This window comes from Gopherus flavomarginatus, chromosome 8 (assembly GCF_025201925.1).
Source record: "Gopherus flavomarginatus isolate rGopFla2 chromosome 8, rGopFla2.mat.asm, whole genome shotgun sequence".
Lineage (NCBI taxonomy): Eukaryota > Metazoa > Chordata > Testudines > Testudinidae > Gopherus > Gopherus flavomarginatus.
The window spans coordinates 115143197-115161438 of record NC_066624.1 but is presented as its reverse complement, the minus strand read 5'-3'; the positions used below and the strand labels follow the sequence as shown (position 1 = coordinate 115161438).

At 41.1% G+C, this 18242-nt stretch overlaps 1 protein-coding gene across 29 annotated transcripts in view; it reads right to left on the bottom strand.

Moving 5' to 3' along the window:
- DLG1 (discs large MAGUK scaffold protein 1) overlaps positions 1-18242 on the bottom strand; it is a 443566-nt gene that overhangs the window by 77998 nt on the left and 347326 nt on the right. For all 29 annotated transcript variants that reach the window (XM_050963879.1, XM_050963878.1, XM_050963880.1 and 26 more), the window contains one exon: positions 9044-9158. In XM_050963879.1, coding sequence (XP_050819836.1) covers positions 9044-9158 — 115 coding nt within the window. The remainder of the gene's footprint in view (positions 1-9043; positions 9159-18242) is intronic.

The following is an 18242-nucleotide window of genomic DNA, read 5'->3' as shown; positions in this document are numbered from 1 at the left end:
CGTGCTGCACTAGCACATCTCCAAACGATTAGGGTGCTGTCCAAACATTTGGAGGGTGATGAACATCAAGTCTTTGCACATGAGTTTTGATTAGCTGAAGGACTGATTTGGGAATGCATGGTATTTCACACATAGTGTGACCAGTCCATCCTCCAAGACCCATCGTTGACCAATAAGGGAGGAATGCTTTGGCTGTGCTCAATCATCCCAGAGCCATTCTACTGCTTGACAATTTGCTGTCTTGATAGCAGGTATAAATGCATCGCTTGTCAGTGGCAAATTTTCTCTGATTGCTTCTTGGAAAACATCCACCATCATAGCTCTGAAAGTGTTGTAATGTTAGTCTTCAAATAGTAAACTCAGCACATGAACACTTCCAGTGCAGTTATGACCTCATCAGTGACTGTCTCAGCTGTGATAGACCCAGGCCAGTTGGGTACAACAAAGTGGTAGAAGGAAGATTATACTGGCCACTGGATTAGCAGTTTTCTGTTCCCTGACTGATAAGACATGGGGCTGCTCCAGACTAATGAGAATACCTGACTCCAATTAACCTGCAAAGAGTCAGGTGAGGCCATTGAGGTAATGTGAGCACATGACTTTAATTAAAGCCCTTTTGATACTATAAAAGGGCTCACTCCAGTCAGGCTAGGGAGAGCCAGAGGAGAGAAAGTGCAGCTGAAGGGCTAGTTAATGAAGATACCTTCAAGTCATTGGTAAGGGAGCCCTAAGGTAAGGGGAAAAGGGAAGAGCAGGAGAGCTGTGAGGAAGTGGCCCAGAGAAATGTAGCAACTTTGGCAGTGAAAGGTCGGTTGCCAACAGCTGCTACCATTAAGGTCCCTGGTCCGGAACCCGGAGTAGAGGGTGGGTCCAGGTCCCCCCACCTCAACCTGCCACTACAGAAACACCTCCTGGGAAGGGAAGACAGGCCCCTGTCAGGACAGAAGGCTAAACTGTTCTGAAATAAGCCCTAAGGACAACAGAGACTGTGGGAATTCTCTCACCAACCTCCTTGCTGGCCTATGATGAAAAGGGCTCAGTAGACTGTAACTCTGGCCCTAGAGAGAGAAGGGCTACATGGAGAGTCATAGTGAGCCACTGAGGCTAGCATGAACCAGGGGGACAAGATTGGAGCTCTGCTACACAGCCATTTCAAGCACTTTCAGAGCGAGGAGAGACTTTCACTAAAAATAACCATGACAAAATCTTAATCTTACAAATGAGTGTAGACAGTCAAGTCCTTGGTTAGCAAACGCAGGGTCTGCTAACTTGAATTCTGCTAACTCTGGGCTTACAATGTAGTGGCAAAGTTCCTGCATTTAAATACCACAGATTGCATAGGTCTGATGATTTTGAGGGCTGGAGTGAAAGTAGAGACACAACACGAACAGATGACATTTGCAGCATTATCGCTGACAACTTAATATTCTTGAAAGTTATCAGTGACTTGATGATAAGACTGTAATTCAGTCCCAAATTTTTCACTCCATACTTTATACACTTCCTCGGTGGAGCAAGAGGGTGAAAAGATGGAGCTCAGATGGAAGCATGGAGCTAATGAAAACAGTTTTTGAGAAGTATATAGGATATCTCTCTCCTCTCAAAACACATAGATCGAAACAGGTGCATGTAACAATGTACTGAAGACAGTAACTGAGTGTATTTGAATGTGCCATGTGAACAGCCAGAATGTTAGATGTGCAAATTAATGTGTGTATTGTCCTTCTAACAACTGTTTGTCAATATTGCTACTGATCATATTTTGGGAGCTGTATAATTAAGGGCTTATCTACATAGTGCATTGGTCCACACTAGGGAAGTGAAAATTCTAATGTGCACTAGAGCTTGCTGCACTCTAACTGGCCTATTTGGGCCCTGCATGCCTGGATTAAAAGTTCCCCAGCATACATTAATGTAGTACTGTTTAACATAGAACTACATCAACGTGAACTAGGGAGCTTTAAGTGTCCAACTACAGGGTCCACATGGGCCAGTCAGTGTGCAGCACACTAGTCTGTGCTAGAATACATTCCCCTTTAGTGTAGCATAAAGCACCATGTAAACAAGTCCTGTTACATTTTCACCCAAATGCAATCTGTTTCCCACCTTAAATTATTTCTTTTCTCTCACAAATATTTTACGTTACTGACAGCCTATTTAGGAAAGGTACAATCTTTCAGTGATCCAAGGAGTAGATTTGGGTTTTTTGTTAGCTTGCTATTTGTCTTAACTACTTAAAAATCGAATTCATCACCATTGGAAATTATTACAAATGATTAGCCTTTTTGTAAACTCTCAATTATCTTTTTGTCAGAGACTGTGGGTCTTGAAGTCAGGTCCACGTGGCTCTTAGAAGCTAGTAAGTTCCAATCTGCTAACTGTTGCCAAAACAGAAGCTGAACTCCAACAGAAGACTCTTGTCTTGGAATCTGATTGGCAGAATGCTGGGGTCCTCGTTGGTCCACAGTTTCTATATAAATCCATGCAACTGGGATCTGACTGCTTCTCCTGAAACACCTGCTCCTGTTCCTGCACCATGTTACTGATTTCCTGGTAACCTGACCTTGCCTGCCTCCTGACACCTGACTCATGGTTTTGCCTTCTGGCTTGCCTTGGATTCTGACCTCCTAGTATCTGACCAAGCCTAACTCCTGTTCTGACCACTAGATCAGACTGCCCATGTCCTGGTCATGACACTTTTAGAGTTTAATAGCTTTATACATTTTTAAAATTTTATATACAACTTTAAATTCTGTCGAGTTTTCCATTAAGTAATTTCATTCCTTTATTTTATATCTGAAAACAGAAATTACAATTTCTTTCAAAGTTTAGCGTACTCCTTTTCAGTCTGGTACAATGTGGGGATGGAAAAGTTCCTCACCCAGCAATCACTGTAATGTTTAGGCACCATCTCAAGATTCTAAGCAGCAAGTAATGGTGTTTTACTGATAGGTCAAACCTGGACTTGCCCTTAAAAACGAGAGAGTCTATTCCTGCCTCAGATCCACAGGTAAATACAGCACTCTCAAACTTGGGTTTTTCGTCACTGTTAGTACAATATTGTAAATTAAATAATTTATATCAGAAATACTAAATTCAGAAACTGCAGTTATTACAAATGTTCCAACAGTCTGATGAAAATAATCCACCAGTTAGTACTTCCTACATTACTAATCACTCAATCTTAGTCACTGTATCATATTAGGTTCTGTATCTGGCCTTAGGCAGGGTGAGAGGGATCAACAGAGGCACATACGTATTTATTTACATTTAAAACTCCACACCAGAGAACATGCATCCAGAGCTCACAGTAGCCCTCTAAAATTTAAAAGCACAACATAGAAGACTTTGTTGACAATATATAACAATCAGAGCAGCAGCTGCCTTATCTGCCTCCATCCTTCAACAATCTCTCTTGCTAATCAGCAGTTGGGCAGATACATCTGAATTTAAACTGAATTAAACGCAGACTATTAAAAATAATTCTACAGTCAATATCAAAACATACTTAACTTGTTAATGACATTGCTCTGCTGGTCATAATCCAAGAAACATGCCATCAATCCACATTTTAGTAAGGACACAGAAATATGGAACAATTGATGGAAAGAAATTATTTTGAATAAAATCAATAAAACGGGAATTATTTAGATCAATCAACTTCAAGAACAAATTACTAGTGGCCTTTTTCTAAAGTGAAAAGTTTGAATTAGATTAAAAAACTCTGTTGCAGTTGCTACTAGTTAAAACATACACATAGGCCAATGGCAAACCTGGAATGGGTCAACACAAGAAATTGTTTCATCACATTTTTTCCAACATTTTTTGCTATTTGTTGAAATTCAAATGTTCTTTGAGATCATGTCAATTTTGGCTAAATTTTGCTGGAAGCCAGGCAGAGTTCCATTGGAAACATACCTGGCTTCTTTCTAGTTGACTTGCCCAGCTCCTCAGGCAGCAGGGGAACCCACGCTTCCAGGCTCGTAACTCCTCAGCCTGCCTGGCTCCCAGGCTCCCCAACTCTGAGGTGGCCTGCTCACTCCATCTCCCCACCCTCTGTCACTTGCTCATTTTCACCAGGCTGAGGCAGGAGGTTGGGTTGTTTGAGGGGGTGAGGGCTCCAGCTTGGGGTGTGGGTTCCAGAGTGGGGCCAGAAATGAGGGGTTCAGGGTTTGGGAGGGGGCTCTGGGCTGGGGTTCAGGAGGGGCTGAGAGCTCTGGCTGGGGGTGTGGGCTCTGGGGTGGGGCCAGGGCTCAGGTGTTTGGGGTGCAGGAGGGGGCTCTGGGATGGGGCCGAGGGGTTCAGAGTGTGGGAGGCGGCTCTGGACTGAGGCAGGGGATTGTTGTGTGGGAGGGGGTATGGGCTTTGGGTGTGGGCTCCAGGATGAGGCCAGAAATGAGGGGTACAGGGTTCTGGGCTGGGAAAAGAGTTGGGTGCCTGTGGGGAGGTGAGGGCTCCTTCTGGAAGTCTGGGCTCTGGAGATGAGGGGTTTGGGGTGCAGAAGTGGCTCTGGGCTGAGGGGTTTGGAGTGTGGGAGGAGGTTCTGAGCTGGGGCAAGAGGCTGGAGTGTGGCAGGGGTGCAGGGCTCCAGGAGGGAGTTTGGGTGCGGTAGGGGGCTCAGCGCTGTGGCAGAGGGTTGGGGCACAGGAGGGGGTGCAGGCTCCAGGAGGGAGTTTGAGTGTGCGAGGGGGCTCAGGGCTGGGGATTGGGGTGCAGGCTCCGGACAGCACTTACCTCAGAGGGCTCCCTGTAAATGGCGACACGTCCCTCTGGCTCCTAGGCAGAAGCATGGCCAGATGGCTCTGTGCGCTGCCACCGCTTGCAAGTGCCGCCCCCGCAGCTCCTGCTGGCCACGGTCAAAGGGAGCTGTGGAACCAGTGCTGAGGCAGAGCCCCCCCAGCCACACCTCTGTGTAGGGGCCACAGGTGCATGTCGCTGCATCAGAGGAGCGGTGCGGAACCAGGTAAGGAACCTGTCAGCCCAGCGCCAACTCGACTTTTAATGGCTGGAGTAGCCCAACCAGGCAGATTATACTCTACGGCGTGCAGTAGAGCTGGGAGGAGAACAAGAATTCTGTTTAAGGAGAATTTCAAATTTTTTGTTTTTATTCTGACTTGGAACTAAACTAAATTTGGAGAACTTGAAATTCTCTGTGAAATGGAATTAGTGTTCTCCATCCAGTTCTAGTCAATATCATGGACAAATGTCTCTTCTAGAACTAATAGCCAACACTAAAAGCTCCGCTTCAATCATTTACAAATAACTACATGCATCAGTTAAATGTAAATTATATAAATAAGTGTATGACAGAGATTTGAGGCACAGCATAAATGACAAAACCCAGAAGAATGTATGTGTATGAACATAAGTAGGTTTTATTCTAAATCAGGCTACAGCTAACCCAGCAAAAGAAAACTATTTAGAATTTACTGGGCTTAGCTGTATGATGAAGGTTGAATATTAAATTCAATGAGACACATAGCTTATGGAAATACCTATATGTATATTTATTCAAGGGGAAAATATATTAGAAGGATAACCACGTTCTTCAGTACAGACTTGTTCTTAGAATTTAGGACCTTAATCCATGAAAGTTTAAATTCTGTACTAATATGAACAAAGAATAAGATTCATTTTCAGTTTAGGGCTAGTCTAATTGCAAAAAAGTTAATCCTACAGAAGCAGATGCCAACTACATATATTAAAATAACAGATTGGCATATAAGGCCAAAGAAATATAGCAAATCTAGAAAACATACAATTATAAATATATGAGGGAAAATGACCCAAATTCCATATCTGGTCTTGTTTCTTGCAAATGTGTAATTAAATATATAATTAAAAGTAGCACTTCTCATTGGTGAAAAATATTCTACTATTACTGTTCCCACTATAAGTCTATTCAATCCATATTCCATCTTGCTCATGTATACATATATTTCATCCTCATAATTATTTTCTCTTGTTTATAGTTATCTGTTTTTTCTTCCCCTTCATCTTTTTCTCACTATATGTTTATCATAATCACATTTTTACGGTACCCACAGTCTCAATAACACAAACTTACAGGTGTCACAGTAATTAAAAGCAGGAGATTCTTGGATACCTATTCCTTATGTTTTGCTATCCATCAATTTCCACTAATTCTTTTAATTTTTTTTTTGGTAAATATTGTCACATTCTACTGAACTAAGGCAAGATCTACATAGTGTTTCTATTAGTGTAACTATTTCATAGTTGTATTGTTACAGATTTTAGTGTGGATGCAGTTATACTGGTATAAAGTTGATCCTTGGATGTTTAAACAGGGGAATCTGAAGTAGAAGTAGGGAGAGGTTATACTACCTCTGTGTTTGGCACTTGTGTGACTGCTACTGGAATACTGTATCCAGTTCCAGTGTCCACAATTCAAAACTGATGTTGATAAATTGGAGAGCCATGAGAATGAAGTATTGGAAAACATGTCCTGCTGTGAAAGACGAGAGGAGCTCAGTCTGTTTAGTTTAATGAAGAGAAGGTTGAGGGATGATTTGATTCAGACTTGAACAGATCTATAAGTATCTACACATGGGGAAAAGAAACTTTAGAATGAGAGGTTCTTCAGCCTATCTGACAAAGGTATAATAGGATCCAATGTCTGGAAGTTGAACCTAGACAAATTCAGAGTAGAAGTAACTTGCAGATTTTTGAGAGAGGATAAATTAACCATTTAAACAATTTACAAAGGGAAATAGTGAACTTCTTATAACTGGAAAGTCAAGACAGGATGTTTCTCTAAATACATCCTTTAGTTCAAACAGTAATTAATTTAGGAAAGTCCTATATGGCCTTAATATCTAGCAACCTATAAATATACATGGGTTTTGAACACATGGTAAACAAAGTGTGGTTCTGCTGCAAGACGGTGGGAAAGGAAAGATGGGTGGTAGGAGTCCTTGCAGAAGGTCTGCATTTCCTGGGTACCATGAAGATGTACTCTACAAAGGCTTCATCTGCAGCACTGCTGAAGCAGAGATATGAAATCTGGAAGGGTTGATAGGCCCAAGACTGCATGGAGTCATCAAAGATTTTTCCCCCATCAAAGACTAACAGAGCATACATTGCACTATTGCTGTGAACGGGCTCTCATGCTGCTCCAAAGCCTGAGAAAGAGTATTTATTTTCTCAAACATGGTGGAAGTAAAATATATCTTGGAATTTTCAGTTACATATTTCTTTATTATTCTGAACTTATAAATCCAAGTCAAGAGTCAAAACAATTGGTGGTAGTGAATTTGGACTTGTGTAATATTTTCTTTAATTAAGGTACCTTTTCTGAGACAATTTAGGGACACAGCTGTTTTGGAACCAAAGATTTAGAAAACCTCATTCTTCATCCCAAACCCTACCTTGTCTGTTAATTCAGGTCTGCTCAGTAGTCTTACAATTTTGTCTAGCTCCATCCAGTTTTACATTTAAAGCCTGAATTTTATAAACAAATTTAACATATCCTCTAACACAGTGGCTCTCAACCTTTCCAGATTACTGTAACCCTTCAGGAATCTGATTTGTCTTGTGTACACCCCAAGTTTTAACTCAGCTTAAAAAAGTACTTGCTTACAAAATCAGACATAAAATACAAAAGTGTCACAGCACATCATTTCAGAAAAATTCCTTACTTACTCATTTTTACCATACAGCTATCAAATAAATGAATTGAATATAAATATTATACTTACATTTCAGTGTATATTATATGGAGCAGCATAACAAATCATTGTATGAAATTTTAGTTTGTACTGACTTCGCTAGTGCTTTTTATGTAGCCTCTTGTAAAACTAGGCAACTATCTAGATGAGTTGATGTACCTCCTGGAAGACCTCTGCATAACCCCAGGAGTACGTGGATGCCTGGTTAAGAACCACTGCTCTAAAAGAACTATTTTCTCAACAAAGTCTGACTGCATAAAGAGAGAACCATTTAGTGAAGAATTGGAAAGGATGAACTAGACAGAAGGAAGGACTGAGCCACTGGTGGATACAATACCAGAAAACAGAAAAGCAGCAGTCAGAATAACACTAAGGTTTTGTCAATTAGTCTTAATTATCTAATGTTGTAATAGTTAAGCCTTGCAAAAGACTCATGAAATTTTGCCAGTACAAACACAAAATGTACTTGCCTACACTTCACAATCATTATTGATGATAATGAAAAACTGGTTACATTTTATTCACCTGTTTAAAGTAAAATTGCCCTGGGCAAGCAGAAATTTGCTGTACTAGTCTAATATTGATATATCACCCCTTACAAAATGAACAGGTCAAATAAAGTCTGATTTGTTTTTAGTGCATGCTTTTGTAACCAAATTCTATAATTTGCATGTCAGAGTATGATAAGCTGCTATGACAGTTCAGTTGCATATTAAGAATCTGCATTTCAGCAAAAAACCCACACATTTCCTAATAATTTGAAACTCTTTTCATGGTTCCATTTTCTTTTTGCATTTTTTGTGCTTCCTGTTCCATGTATACAAATTTACTGAAGATATTAGTAAAATATCTTGTAAAATAGCTTACTACCTTCAGTGCATTGGCTTCTTCTCCTGACTGCTATGGAAATTATTATGATACAACAAACTGTGAAACCACTAATATATAAACTTAAGATATAATTGAATCAGGCTGAAGGAACAATGTTACATGAAAACTGATTCTGAATGAGTTTTTATTCACATATCATAAGGAAAACAGTATTTTCAAAATATTCTCAATATGTAAGGTAAATAGGGAAATTACACCTTTTTCCCCCCCTCCTAAAAGGTAGCTGAGAAGGTGAAGACTATCATAGTTTTGCCAAGTATAACACATTTGCTTGATGTATATGGTTACATTTTTTTTGCAGGTGTATTTCATTTTCTGCAAATCAAATCTCACTGAAGTCTTTGTACATCTGCATTTTGTACAGTTTAATGAATAAATGGAACACTTGAATGCACACAAATTCAGAAGCAAAAGTATTTAAGCTTAAAGGCACATGTGTGAAATTTGGGAAGGAAAATCCTTACCTGACATATAGGGACCTCTTCTGGCTGGTCCGCAGAGATCCTGATCCTGAGCTAATGCTACTGTTCATCATCTGCTCCCGTAAGTCATGTATTTTAGCTTCAAAACGACTGTATTCTGCAACACAGGAAAAAAAAAATGACAGAATCATTTATCTTCCCAAAATATCAGCAATTAAGTTATTTGATAAGATGTTGAAAGCTTGATAAAACAAAGATTTATTTTTATCAAATTTTAAAATATAAATAAACCTTTTCAAATAAAATAATTAAAATGCTATTTTAACTACTAGTAGTTTTGTGCTATTAAAATTATATGTTACACATGTTTGCATTAATAGGCGTTCTTTGAAATATAAAAAGTAATAATGAAAAATTCTTTTCAATAAGAAAAATATTTATGCTTTTCTAACGAATTGTGATTTTATCAGTTTACCAGAATTTGGATTCTAGAATTCCGAAAAAAAACAAATACATCTAAATATTCAGTTTACATAAAGATTACATGGGTGGTTTCAATGCACAGTAATTCAATATAATGTCTGTGGAATTTTGCTGTAAAGATAAGTGTTTTTATTTGAAACAAAACAAATTAGTTAACCATATTAAATACAAAAATCACTTTTTGCAATAACAAAGAAAAGTTTAATTAATCCAGATAAACTTTACCCCATAACCAAAAGAAAACTTCACATTATATTATTGTGTTTAAAAGACTATTGATCAAAAGATGATCTTTTAAACCTAATAAAAGGTCTGTCTTAGTAACTTGAAGTCACTACTTAAATAAATGGTAGTACTTAAATGAAAATAGCACTGGATAGGTATTATATGGACTTACTGTGTTCTGAATCAAACAAATCATTCAGTAGTAGAAGTGAGCAATATATAGAACACATTTTCTAAAGTAATGTTTAAGAGGGAAAAGAATAATGTAAAAGCCAAGAAAAAAAATTATCTACGAATTTTGCTACAAATTCTTGATCCACTTGTAATCTGTAATAGAAATAACTCTATTTACATAATTATGCACAATGCTAATCCTACGATAAACGGATTGTGTTCTTAAGCAGCACTGTGTGTGTTAATATAACTGTGCTAAATGCACTTGATTTTACCTACAGAGACAGTAAAATAATAGGATCCTTTTCACTATCAACATCTTCTGAAGTGCTGTACTTACATGTTACCAGCATAAAATGTCCAGTCAAAAAAGGCAATTTTTCTTTCAGTTGATTAGTTTGGACTTCAGTATCTGCAGATCACTTCTAAAACCTTTCTGATAAAAAGAAGCGTTTCACAGCAACACTGTCCACCTTGCCTAAAACATCATGTGACTTAAGATTAAGGCAAATCTACAGCAGGAGACTGGCATAGTCACTGAGCTGAATTTTTTTTTTTACTTCTCTCCTCCACTCTCCTCCCTCATCACAATGGAAATCAAATTTGCTCTGGGAAATATAAGAATAAATAGCTCCTCCTCAATGTAGAAATCATAAGCTTTTCTTTTTTTCCCCTACAACATGTTTCTTCAACAATCACATTAAACACTATGTTTGTGATCTCATTACAATTCTACAGAATTTTTTTGTAACATTCATCTTTACAAAAATACAATCATGAATAACCAAGATATTTAGTGTAACTATAGACAGGAGAAAAATCACTTCAAAATCTATAAACAGGCAACATGGAATATTTTACAAGAGAAAATTCAATGAAGTAGGCTTTTTCTATAGCACACTGACCTTGTTAGCCAAAGTAGGAAATAGCTTTTTATTAGTCTAATCAATCAACATGCTAACCATAATGATATCAGAAAGACAAGGTGGGTGAGGTATTACACCTCACCCACCTTGTCTCTCTAATATCCTGGGATCAACATGGCTACAACAACACTGCATAAACAACAACGATATCAGACAATGGTTTCCTAAACTACTCCGATGATCCTCAGAAGCGGTCAGTAATTTTTTTAAAATGGTATGGACCAGGTACAGATTTGAATAGTTCACCAACCCTAATTCAGATGCAAAAGTAGTTCTTCAATAAGATGAACAAAATCCTATAAACAGCAGTTATTCCTGTAATGCTGTCCATGTTCGAAGTAATAAAGTTCAAAATATTGGGGAGGGGGAATTAAACATTACAGAAGCAGCATTGTGTAGTGGAAAAGACATTGGACTGCAATTCAGGACAGCTGGGTTCTATTCCCAGCTAGCTACTGATGTACTGGGCGATCCTATGCAAATCTCTTCCTTCCACATACCTTTTCCCCCTCACACTGTGTGCCCTGTCTATTTAGAATGAAAGCTCTTTGGGACTGTCTTTTATATGCACCATGGGGTCTCAATCTAAAGTAGAGCCTTTAGGCATAATTAATAAAAAATAATAATAATTCAATAAAATTATAGTCTCCTTTTATAAGAGAAGATACATAACAAACTAAAATTCATTTGGTGTTAAGTCACCATCTTAAATACGAGGTGTCAGACACAAAACATCTTTACAATTAATGGGTTTAAGTGTCTTGGATAGTTTGTTTTTATCAATATCAACACTGCTTATAATAAATTATCCCTATTGATTTTGCAGCATATAGTCTTGTAACTTATAAACAAATTTTTCACTTGAGTTTGTCTTTGCTAAATTGGATTTGTTTTGTAGTTTATAAGAGAAAGAACTGCCAAAGAGAAATCAATGAGTTTTTGAGAGCAAGTATAGTCCTGGGATTGGGACATTAGTCTAGGACTAGTGAGATACGGGTTTAACGTCCTGTCCTACCACAGACTTCCTGTATGACCTTGGGCAAGTCATGTAGTCATCCTGTGCCTCAGTCCCCCCTCTGTAAAATGGGAATAATTCTATTCTACATAAGCTTTTATAATGCTCTTATTGACTATGAATTCACAAAAATCCATAAGAGAAGTGTACTCTACTATTAAGTCAGATAATGAATCCCCTGCCACATCAATAATGCATTAGGAGGAATGAAAATAATTTAATTTAGCTAAATGACTTCTAAAAATACACTGACACAGTACAAACAGCAATAGAAACATACATAACATCTGATATACATTTACTGTTATATGATAAGTAGGGCTGTCAATTAATCACAGTTAATGCTTGTTAATTGCATACCTTTGGGTGGGTAAGGAGGCATTAGTTGTGGGAGGATTGGGTGGGGGGGGGCTGACAATGTACGGTCAGGTGCAGTACCACCCAAGCCAGCATGAGGACAGGAAAAGGGGAGAAAGACAAACATGGCCCATCCCGTGCAGGTCACAACAGGATCACTAACCATCCATATTACTTTCCTTCTAAGAGCTTCCTCAGCTGTTGCAGTAACTACTCAGAGAAGCCTGAAAGATGAAAGCCTCAGTGGGCTCTCCCCAGGTGAACTCCCAGTCAAGCTCCCTCTGTTAGCTTTTCTGCTGTTCGCCACTCAGCTGGTTCACAGCTGACTGCCTTTTTATAACAGTCAGGCCCACTCAGGGACCACCTGGAACAAAGCACAGGATGTACCATATTTGTCTTTCTTCTACAGAACAGAAGTGACTTTGTCTGTATAAAGTGCAAGCTGGTCTCCCTATAGGAAGAAAAGGTTCAAGATCTGGAGAAACAAGTATCGACCCTGCACTGCATAAGAGAAAATGAAGATTTCCTGGACAGATGTCAGGACATGCTTTTATGGGCACAACATTCCAAAGAATCAGAGCAGGCTGCGCAGCGGGGACAGAAGGACGGTGAGGAAAACTGGCAGCATGTGCCCTCCAGAAGAAAAAAGAGGCGCATCCATGTACCAGCAATGCAGATACAGGTAAGCAACGTGGAGAGTGGACGAGATGATACATCTGATGGAAGGGAGCAGAAGGAGACTCCACCGATTGGAAGCCATGAGATGCACTCTCCTAGGGATGGGGGTTCCATGACCACCGCTCCCAAGAGAAGGAGGCAGGTGGTGGTGGTTGGGGACTCCCTCCTCAGTGTGCTGCCTGCCAGGAGCTAGGATTCGGGATGTGATGGATGTGACAGAGACACTGCCGAGACTCTCAAGCCCTCAGATTGCTACCCCTTCCTGCTTCTCCATGTGGGCACCAATAATACTGCCAAGAATGACCTTGAGCGGATCACTGATGTGGCTCTGGAAGGATAAAGGAGTTTGAGGTGCAAGTGGTGTTCTCATCCATCCTCCATGTGGAAGGAAAAGGCCCGAGTAGAGACCGCTGAATCATGGAAGTCAATGAATAGCTATGCAGGTGGTGTCGAAGAGAAGGTTTTGGATTCTTTGACCATGGCATGGTGTTCCAAGAAGCAGGAGTGTTAGGCAGAGATGGGCTCCACCTAACGAAGAGAGGGAAGAGCATCTTTGCAATGAGGCTGGCTAACCTAGTGAGGATGGCTTTAAACTAGGTTCACCGAGAGAAGGAGACCAAAGCCCTGAGGTAGGTGGGGAAGCGGGATACTGAGAGGAAGCACAAGGAGGAGAGCGCAAGAGGGGAGGACTCCTGCCTCATACTGAGAAAGCATGATGATCAGCGAGTTATCTTAAGTGCCTATACACTAATGAAAGAAGCCTAAGAAACAAGCAAGAAGAACTGGAAGTCCTGGCACAGTCAAGGAATTATGTTGTTATTGGAATAACAGAGACTTGGTGGGATAACTCACATGACTGCAGTACTGTCATGGATGGATATAAACTGTTCAGAAAGGACAGGCTGGGGAGTTACATTGTATGTAAGAGAGCAGTATGACTGCTCAGAGCTTCAGTATGAAACTGCAGAAAAAACCCGAGAGTCTCTGGATTAAGTTTAGAAGGGTAAGCAACAAGAGTGATGTCATGGTGGGAGTCTGCTTTGGACCACCAGACCAGGGGGATGAGTGGACAAGGCTTTCTTCCGTCAACTAACGGAAGTTACTAGATCACAGGCCCTGGTTCTCATGGGGGACTTCAATCACCCTGATATCTGCTGGGAGAGCAATACAGCGGTGCACAGACAATCCAGGAAGTTTTGGGGAAGTTTAGGGACAATTTCCTGGTGCAAGTGCTGGAGGAACCAATCAGGGGCAAAGCTTTTTCTTGACCTGCTGCTAACAAACAGGGAAGAATTAGTAGGGGAAGCAAAAGTGGATGGGAACCTGGGAGGCAGTGACCATGAGATGGTCGAGTTCAGGATCCTGACACAAGGAAGAAAGAAGAGCAGCAGAATACGGACCCTGGACTTCAGAAAAGCAGACTTTGACTCCCTCAGAGAACTGATGGGCAGGATCTCCTGGGAGAATAACATGAGAGAGAAAGGAGTCCAGGAGAGCTGGCTATGTTTTAAAGAATCCTTAATGAGGTTGCAGGAACAAACCATCCCGATGTATAGAAAGAATAGCAAATATGGCAGGTGACCAGTTTGGCTTAACAGTGAAATTCTTCCTGATCTTAAACACAAAAAAGAAGCTAACAAGAAGTGGAAGATTGGACAAACAACCAAGGAGGAGTATAAAAAGATTGCTCAGGCATGCAGAAGTGAAATCAGGAAGACCAAATCACACTTGGGAGTTGCCTCTAGCAAGAGATGTTAAGAGTAACAAGAAGGGTTTCTTCAGGTATGTTAGCAACAAGAAGAAAGTCAAGAAAGGTGGGCCCCTTACTGAATGAGGGAGGCAACTTAGTGACAGAGGTGTGGAAAAAGTTAATATACTCGATGCTTTTTTTGCCCATCTTCACAAACAAGGTTAGCTACTGCACTAGGAAACATGACATGGGGAGGAGGTGACTGGCCCTCTGTGGAGAAAGAAGTGGTTTAGGATTATTTAGAAAAGATGGATGAGCACAAGTCCATGGGGCTGGATGCGCTGCATCCGAGGGTGCTAAAGGAGTTGGCGGATCTCTCTGAAAACTCATGGCGATTGGGGGAGATCCTGGATAACTGGAAAACTGCTAATGTAGTGCTCATCTTTAAAAAAGGAAGGAGGAGGATATAGGGAACTACAGGCCAGTCAGCCTCACCTCAGTCCGTGGAAAAATCATGGAGCAGGTCCTCAAGGAATCAATTCTGAAGGACTTGGAGGAGAGGAAAGTGATCAGGAACAGTTAGCATGGATTCACCAAGGGCAAGTCATGCCTGACTAACCTAATTACCTTCTATAATGAGATAACTGGCTCTGTGAATGAGGGGAATATACTGGACGTGTTATTCCTTGACTTTAGCAAAGCTTTTGATACGATCTCCCATAGTATTTTTGCCAGCAAGGTAAAGTAGTATGGGCTGGATGAATGGACTATAAGGTGGATAGAAAGCTAGCTACATCTTCGGGCTCAACGGGTAGTGATCAATGGCTCCATGTCCAGTTGGCAGCTGCAATCAAGTGGAGTGCCCCAGGGGTCAGTTTTGTTCAATATCTTCATTAATGATCTGGAGGATGGTGTGGACTGCATCCTCAGCAAGCTTGCAGATGACACTAAACTTAGAGGAGTGATAGATATGCTGGAGGGTAGGGATAGGATACAGAGGGACTGAGACAAATTAGAGGATTGGCCCAAAAGAAATCTGATGAGGTTCAACAAGGACAAGTGCAGAGTCCTGCAATTAGGACGGAAGAATCTCATCCACTGCTACAGATTAGGGACCGAATGGCTAGGCAGCAGTTCTGTAGAAAAGGACCTAGGGGTTACAGTGGACAAGAAGCTGGATATGAGTCAACAGTGTGTCCTTGTTGCCAAGAAGGCTAATGGCATTTTGGGCTGTATAAGTAGGGGCACTGCCAGCTGATCGAGGGATGTGATAATTCCCCTCTATTCAACATTAGTGATGCCTCATCTGGAGTACTGTGTCCAGTTTTGGGCATCCCACTACAAGAAGGATGTGGAAAAATTGGAAAGAGTCCAAGTGGAGGGCAACAAAAATGATTAGAGGGCTGGAACACATGACTTATGAGGAGAAGCTGAGGGAACTGGGTTTGTTTAGTGTGCAGAAGAGAAGAGTGCGAGGGGATTTGAGAGCAACCTTCAACTACCTGAAGGGGGGTTCCAAAGAGGATGGAGCTCGGTTGTTCTCAGTGGTAGCAGATGACAGAACAAGGAGTAATGGTCTCAAGTTGCAGTGGGGGAGGTTTCAGCTGGATATAAGGAAAAACTTTTTCACTAGGAGGGTGGCGAAGCACTGGAATGGGTTACATAAGAAGATGCTGGAATCTCCATCCTTAGACGTTTTTAAGGCCTGGCTTGACAAAGCCCTGGCTGGGATGATTTAGTTCGGGTTGGTCCTGCCTTGAGCAGGGGGTTGGACTAGATGACCTCCTGAGGTCTCTTACAATCCTAACCTTCTATGATTCTATGATACGCTTCTCCAGTCGTCATGTAGCATTGCGGGCATGAGTAGAGTGAAGTGAAATCTCCCCGTCTCTTCCAAATTCACCGTCCAGCGAGCTGCTCAGGTAGGTTGTGACATCTTGGTTGGAGGGGGTCCTGGTGGTTTGTTTCTTTACTGCATCCTGCAGAGTACTCTCTGTGATGTTCCTCACCTTGGCATCCAGGCATGTCAGAAGGTAGAGGGTGTGCAAGATGTACACCAGTTCATTGCTGGCCCTCTGGGGAACAAACATCCATTTCTTCACCAGCTGCCGGATGGTGTGGTCTGCCTTGTTCAGAGGTACCTTCACCATGGCAGATCCTTTCAGGATGAATGAGATAAAGGGGATCAGGAAGGTGTTCAAGGCGTTGATCTTCTGCCATGGTACCAGTAGAAATGAGTCAATACTGGCCACATCTTGTAGGATCTCTGCGATGATATTCTCAGGTGTCTGCTGGACATGGAAACCCGCTGACATGCCAAGATGTTGGTAAGCTTCCCCGTCCTCAAGGAAAGTTCACCCTGAATCTGAAATGGCGTTGCCTGGACCAAATCCCTTCTACTGCCATCGATATGCAAGGATGTATGCTTTCTGGCACTGAAACGGAGTCCCATCCAGTTGGCAGCCTGGATGGTGATGTCAAGCATTTGGTGGAGACTCTTGGAGTTGTCTGTCATCAGGACCAGATCATCCACCACTAAGCAAAGTTCTCTGGCTTTGGTGCACTGGGTGCATGCACACCTGAGTGGAATACACGTCTGCAACCACTGAAATAAGAACTTTAAATGTAAGCTATTATTGCATTGAAAACAAAGCTCTAGGACATTAGACTGAGGTGGAGAAATCCTATGTGTGGCGTAATGCAAACTTTCAAGTGGCAATATGCAGTATGTTTCTTTTTTCTCTTGTTTTTTTCTGTTACCTGGGGTTATGGCCTCTGTCACATGTCTACAGGTCTCACTCCAAGCATGTACTGAACAAGGTTTAAAATGTTTATACAATGACCTACTACTGATTTCAGAGATGGATTGTGGATTTGGAGCGTCCAAGGAGAAACCAATGGGGAAATGTAGAGGTGCATGGTGAAGGGGCAGTGGATTGTGAGAAACATGGCCTGGGGAGAAGAGACAAGTTGCCAATTAATTCATCCTGGAAAGGGGATTCTGATAGGTGGGTGCATCAGCCTGGGAGATAATGAGGGATGAAGGAGCAAGGGACTGGGAGCATGGAGGGTAGTGCAGATGATGGGGGAGGCATGGAAGGGTATGCACGGAATCTGGAGCAGGGGGACATGAAGAAATACAGATTCTTATTCATACTAAGCCCTGAGAGCTTAAAATGTTCAGATATAGGTAAAAGCCTCCCCCGCTCTTTTTCTTCGTTTTCCTTCTCCCCTTCCAGGGGAGAACCCCACTTTAATGGACATCATTAAATCTGTCAAAACAGGGATCCCTTGCTGTGAATCTTATATTCCAAACAGATTTAAACTTCTGATGTTTATTTGGGTTGATGGGGCGGGGAGGGAGAGGGTAATTCATCAATAAAAATGTTTTTAAAAGGTTAAGCATCCCACCCCGCCAATCAAAATATAAAAGTTTATGCAAAAGTCAAAATAAATTATTAGGTAATTATAAAATCCTATCTCCAAGAGATCCATTTCCAATAATCTCTTACTAGTTATCCATTTTCACTGTTGTGTATATTTTACAAATTTTAGGGGGCACTGCTAGGTTTGCATGGAAGTATAAATTGGGTTAGGTGAGAGCGAGTGGTAAAGGATTACATGGTAAAATGGATCACTTCAGTGTTCTTTTCCAGATATTCTAAAGTTTGTTTTTTGTTCAAAGGTGTATAA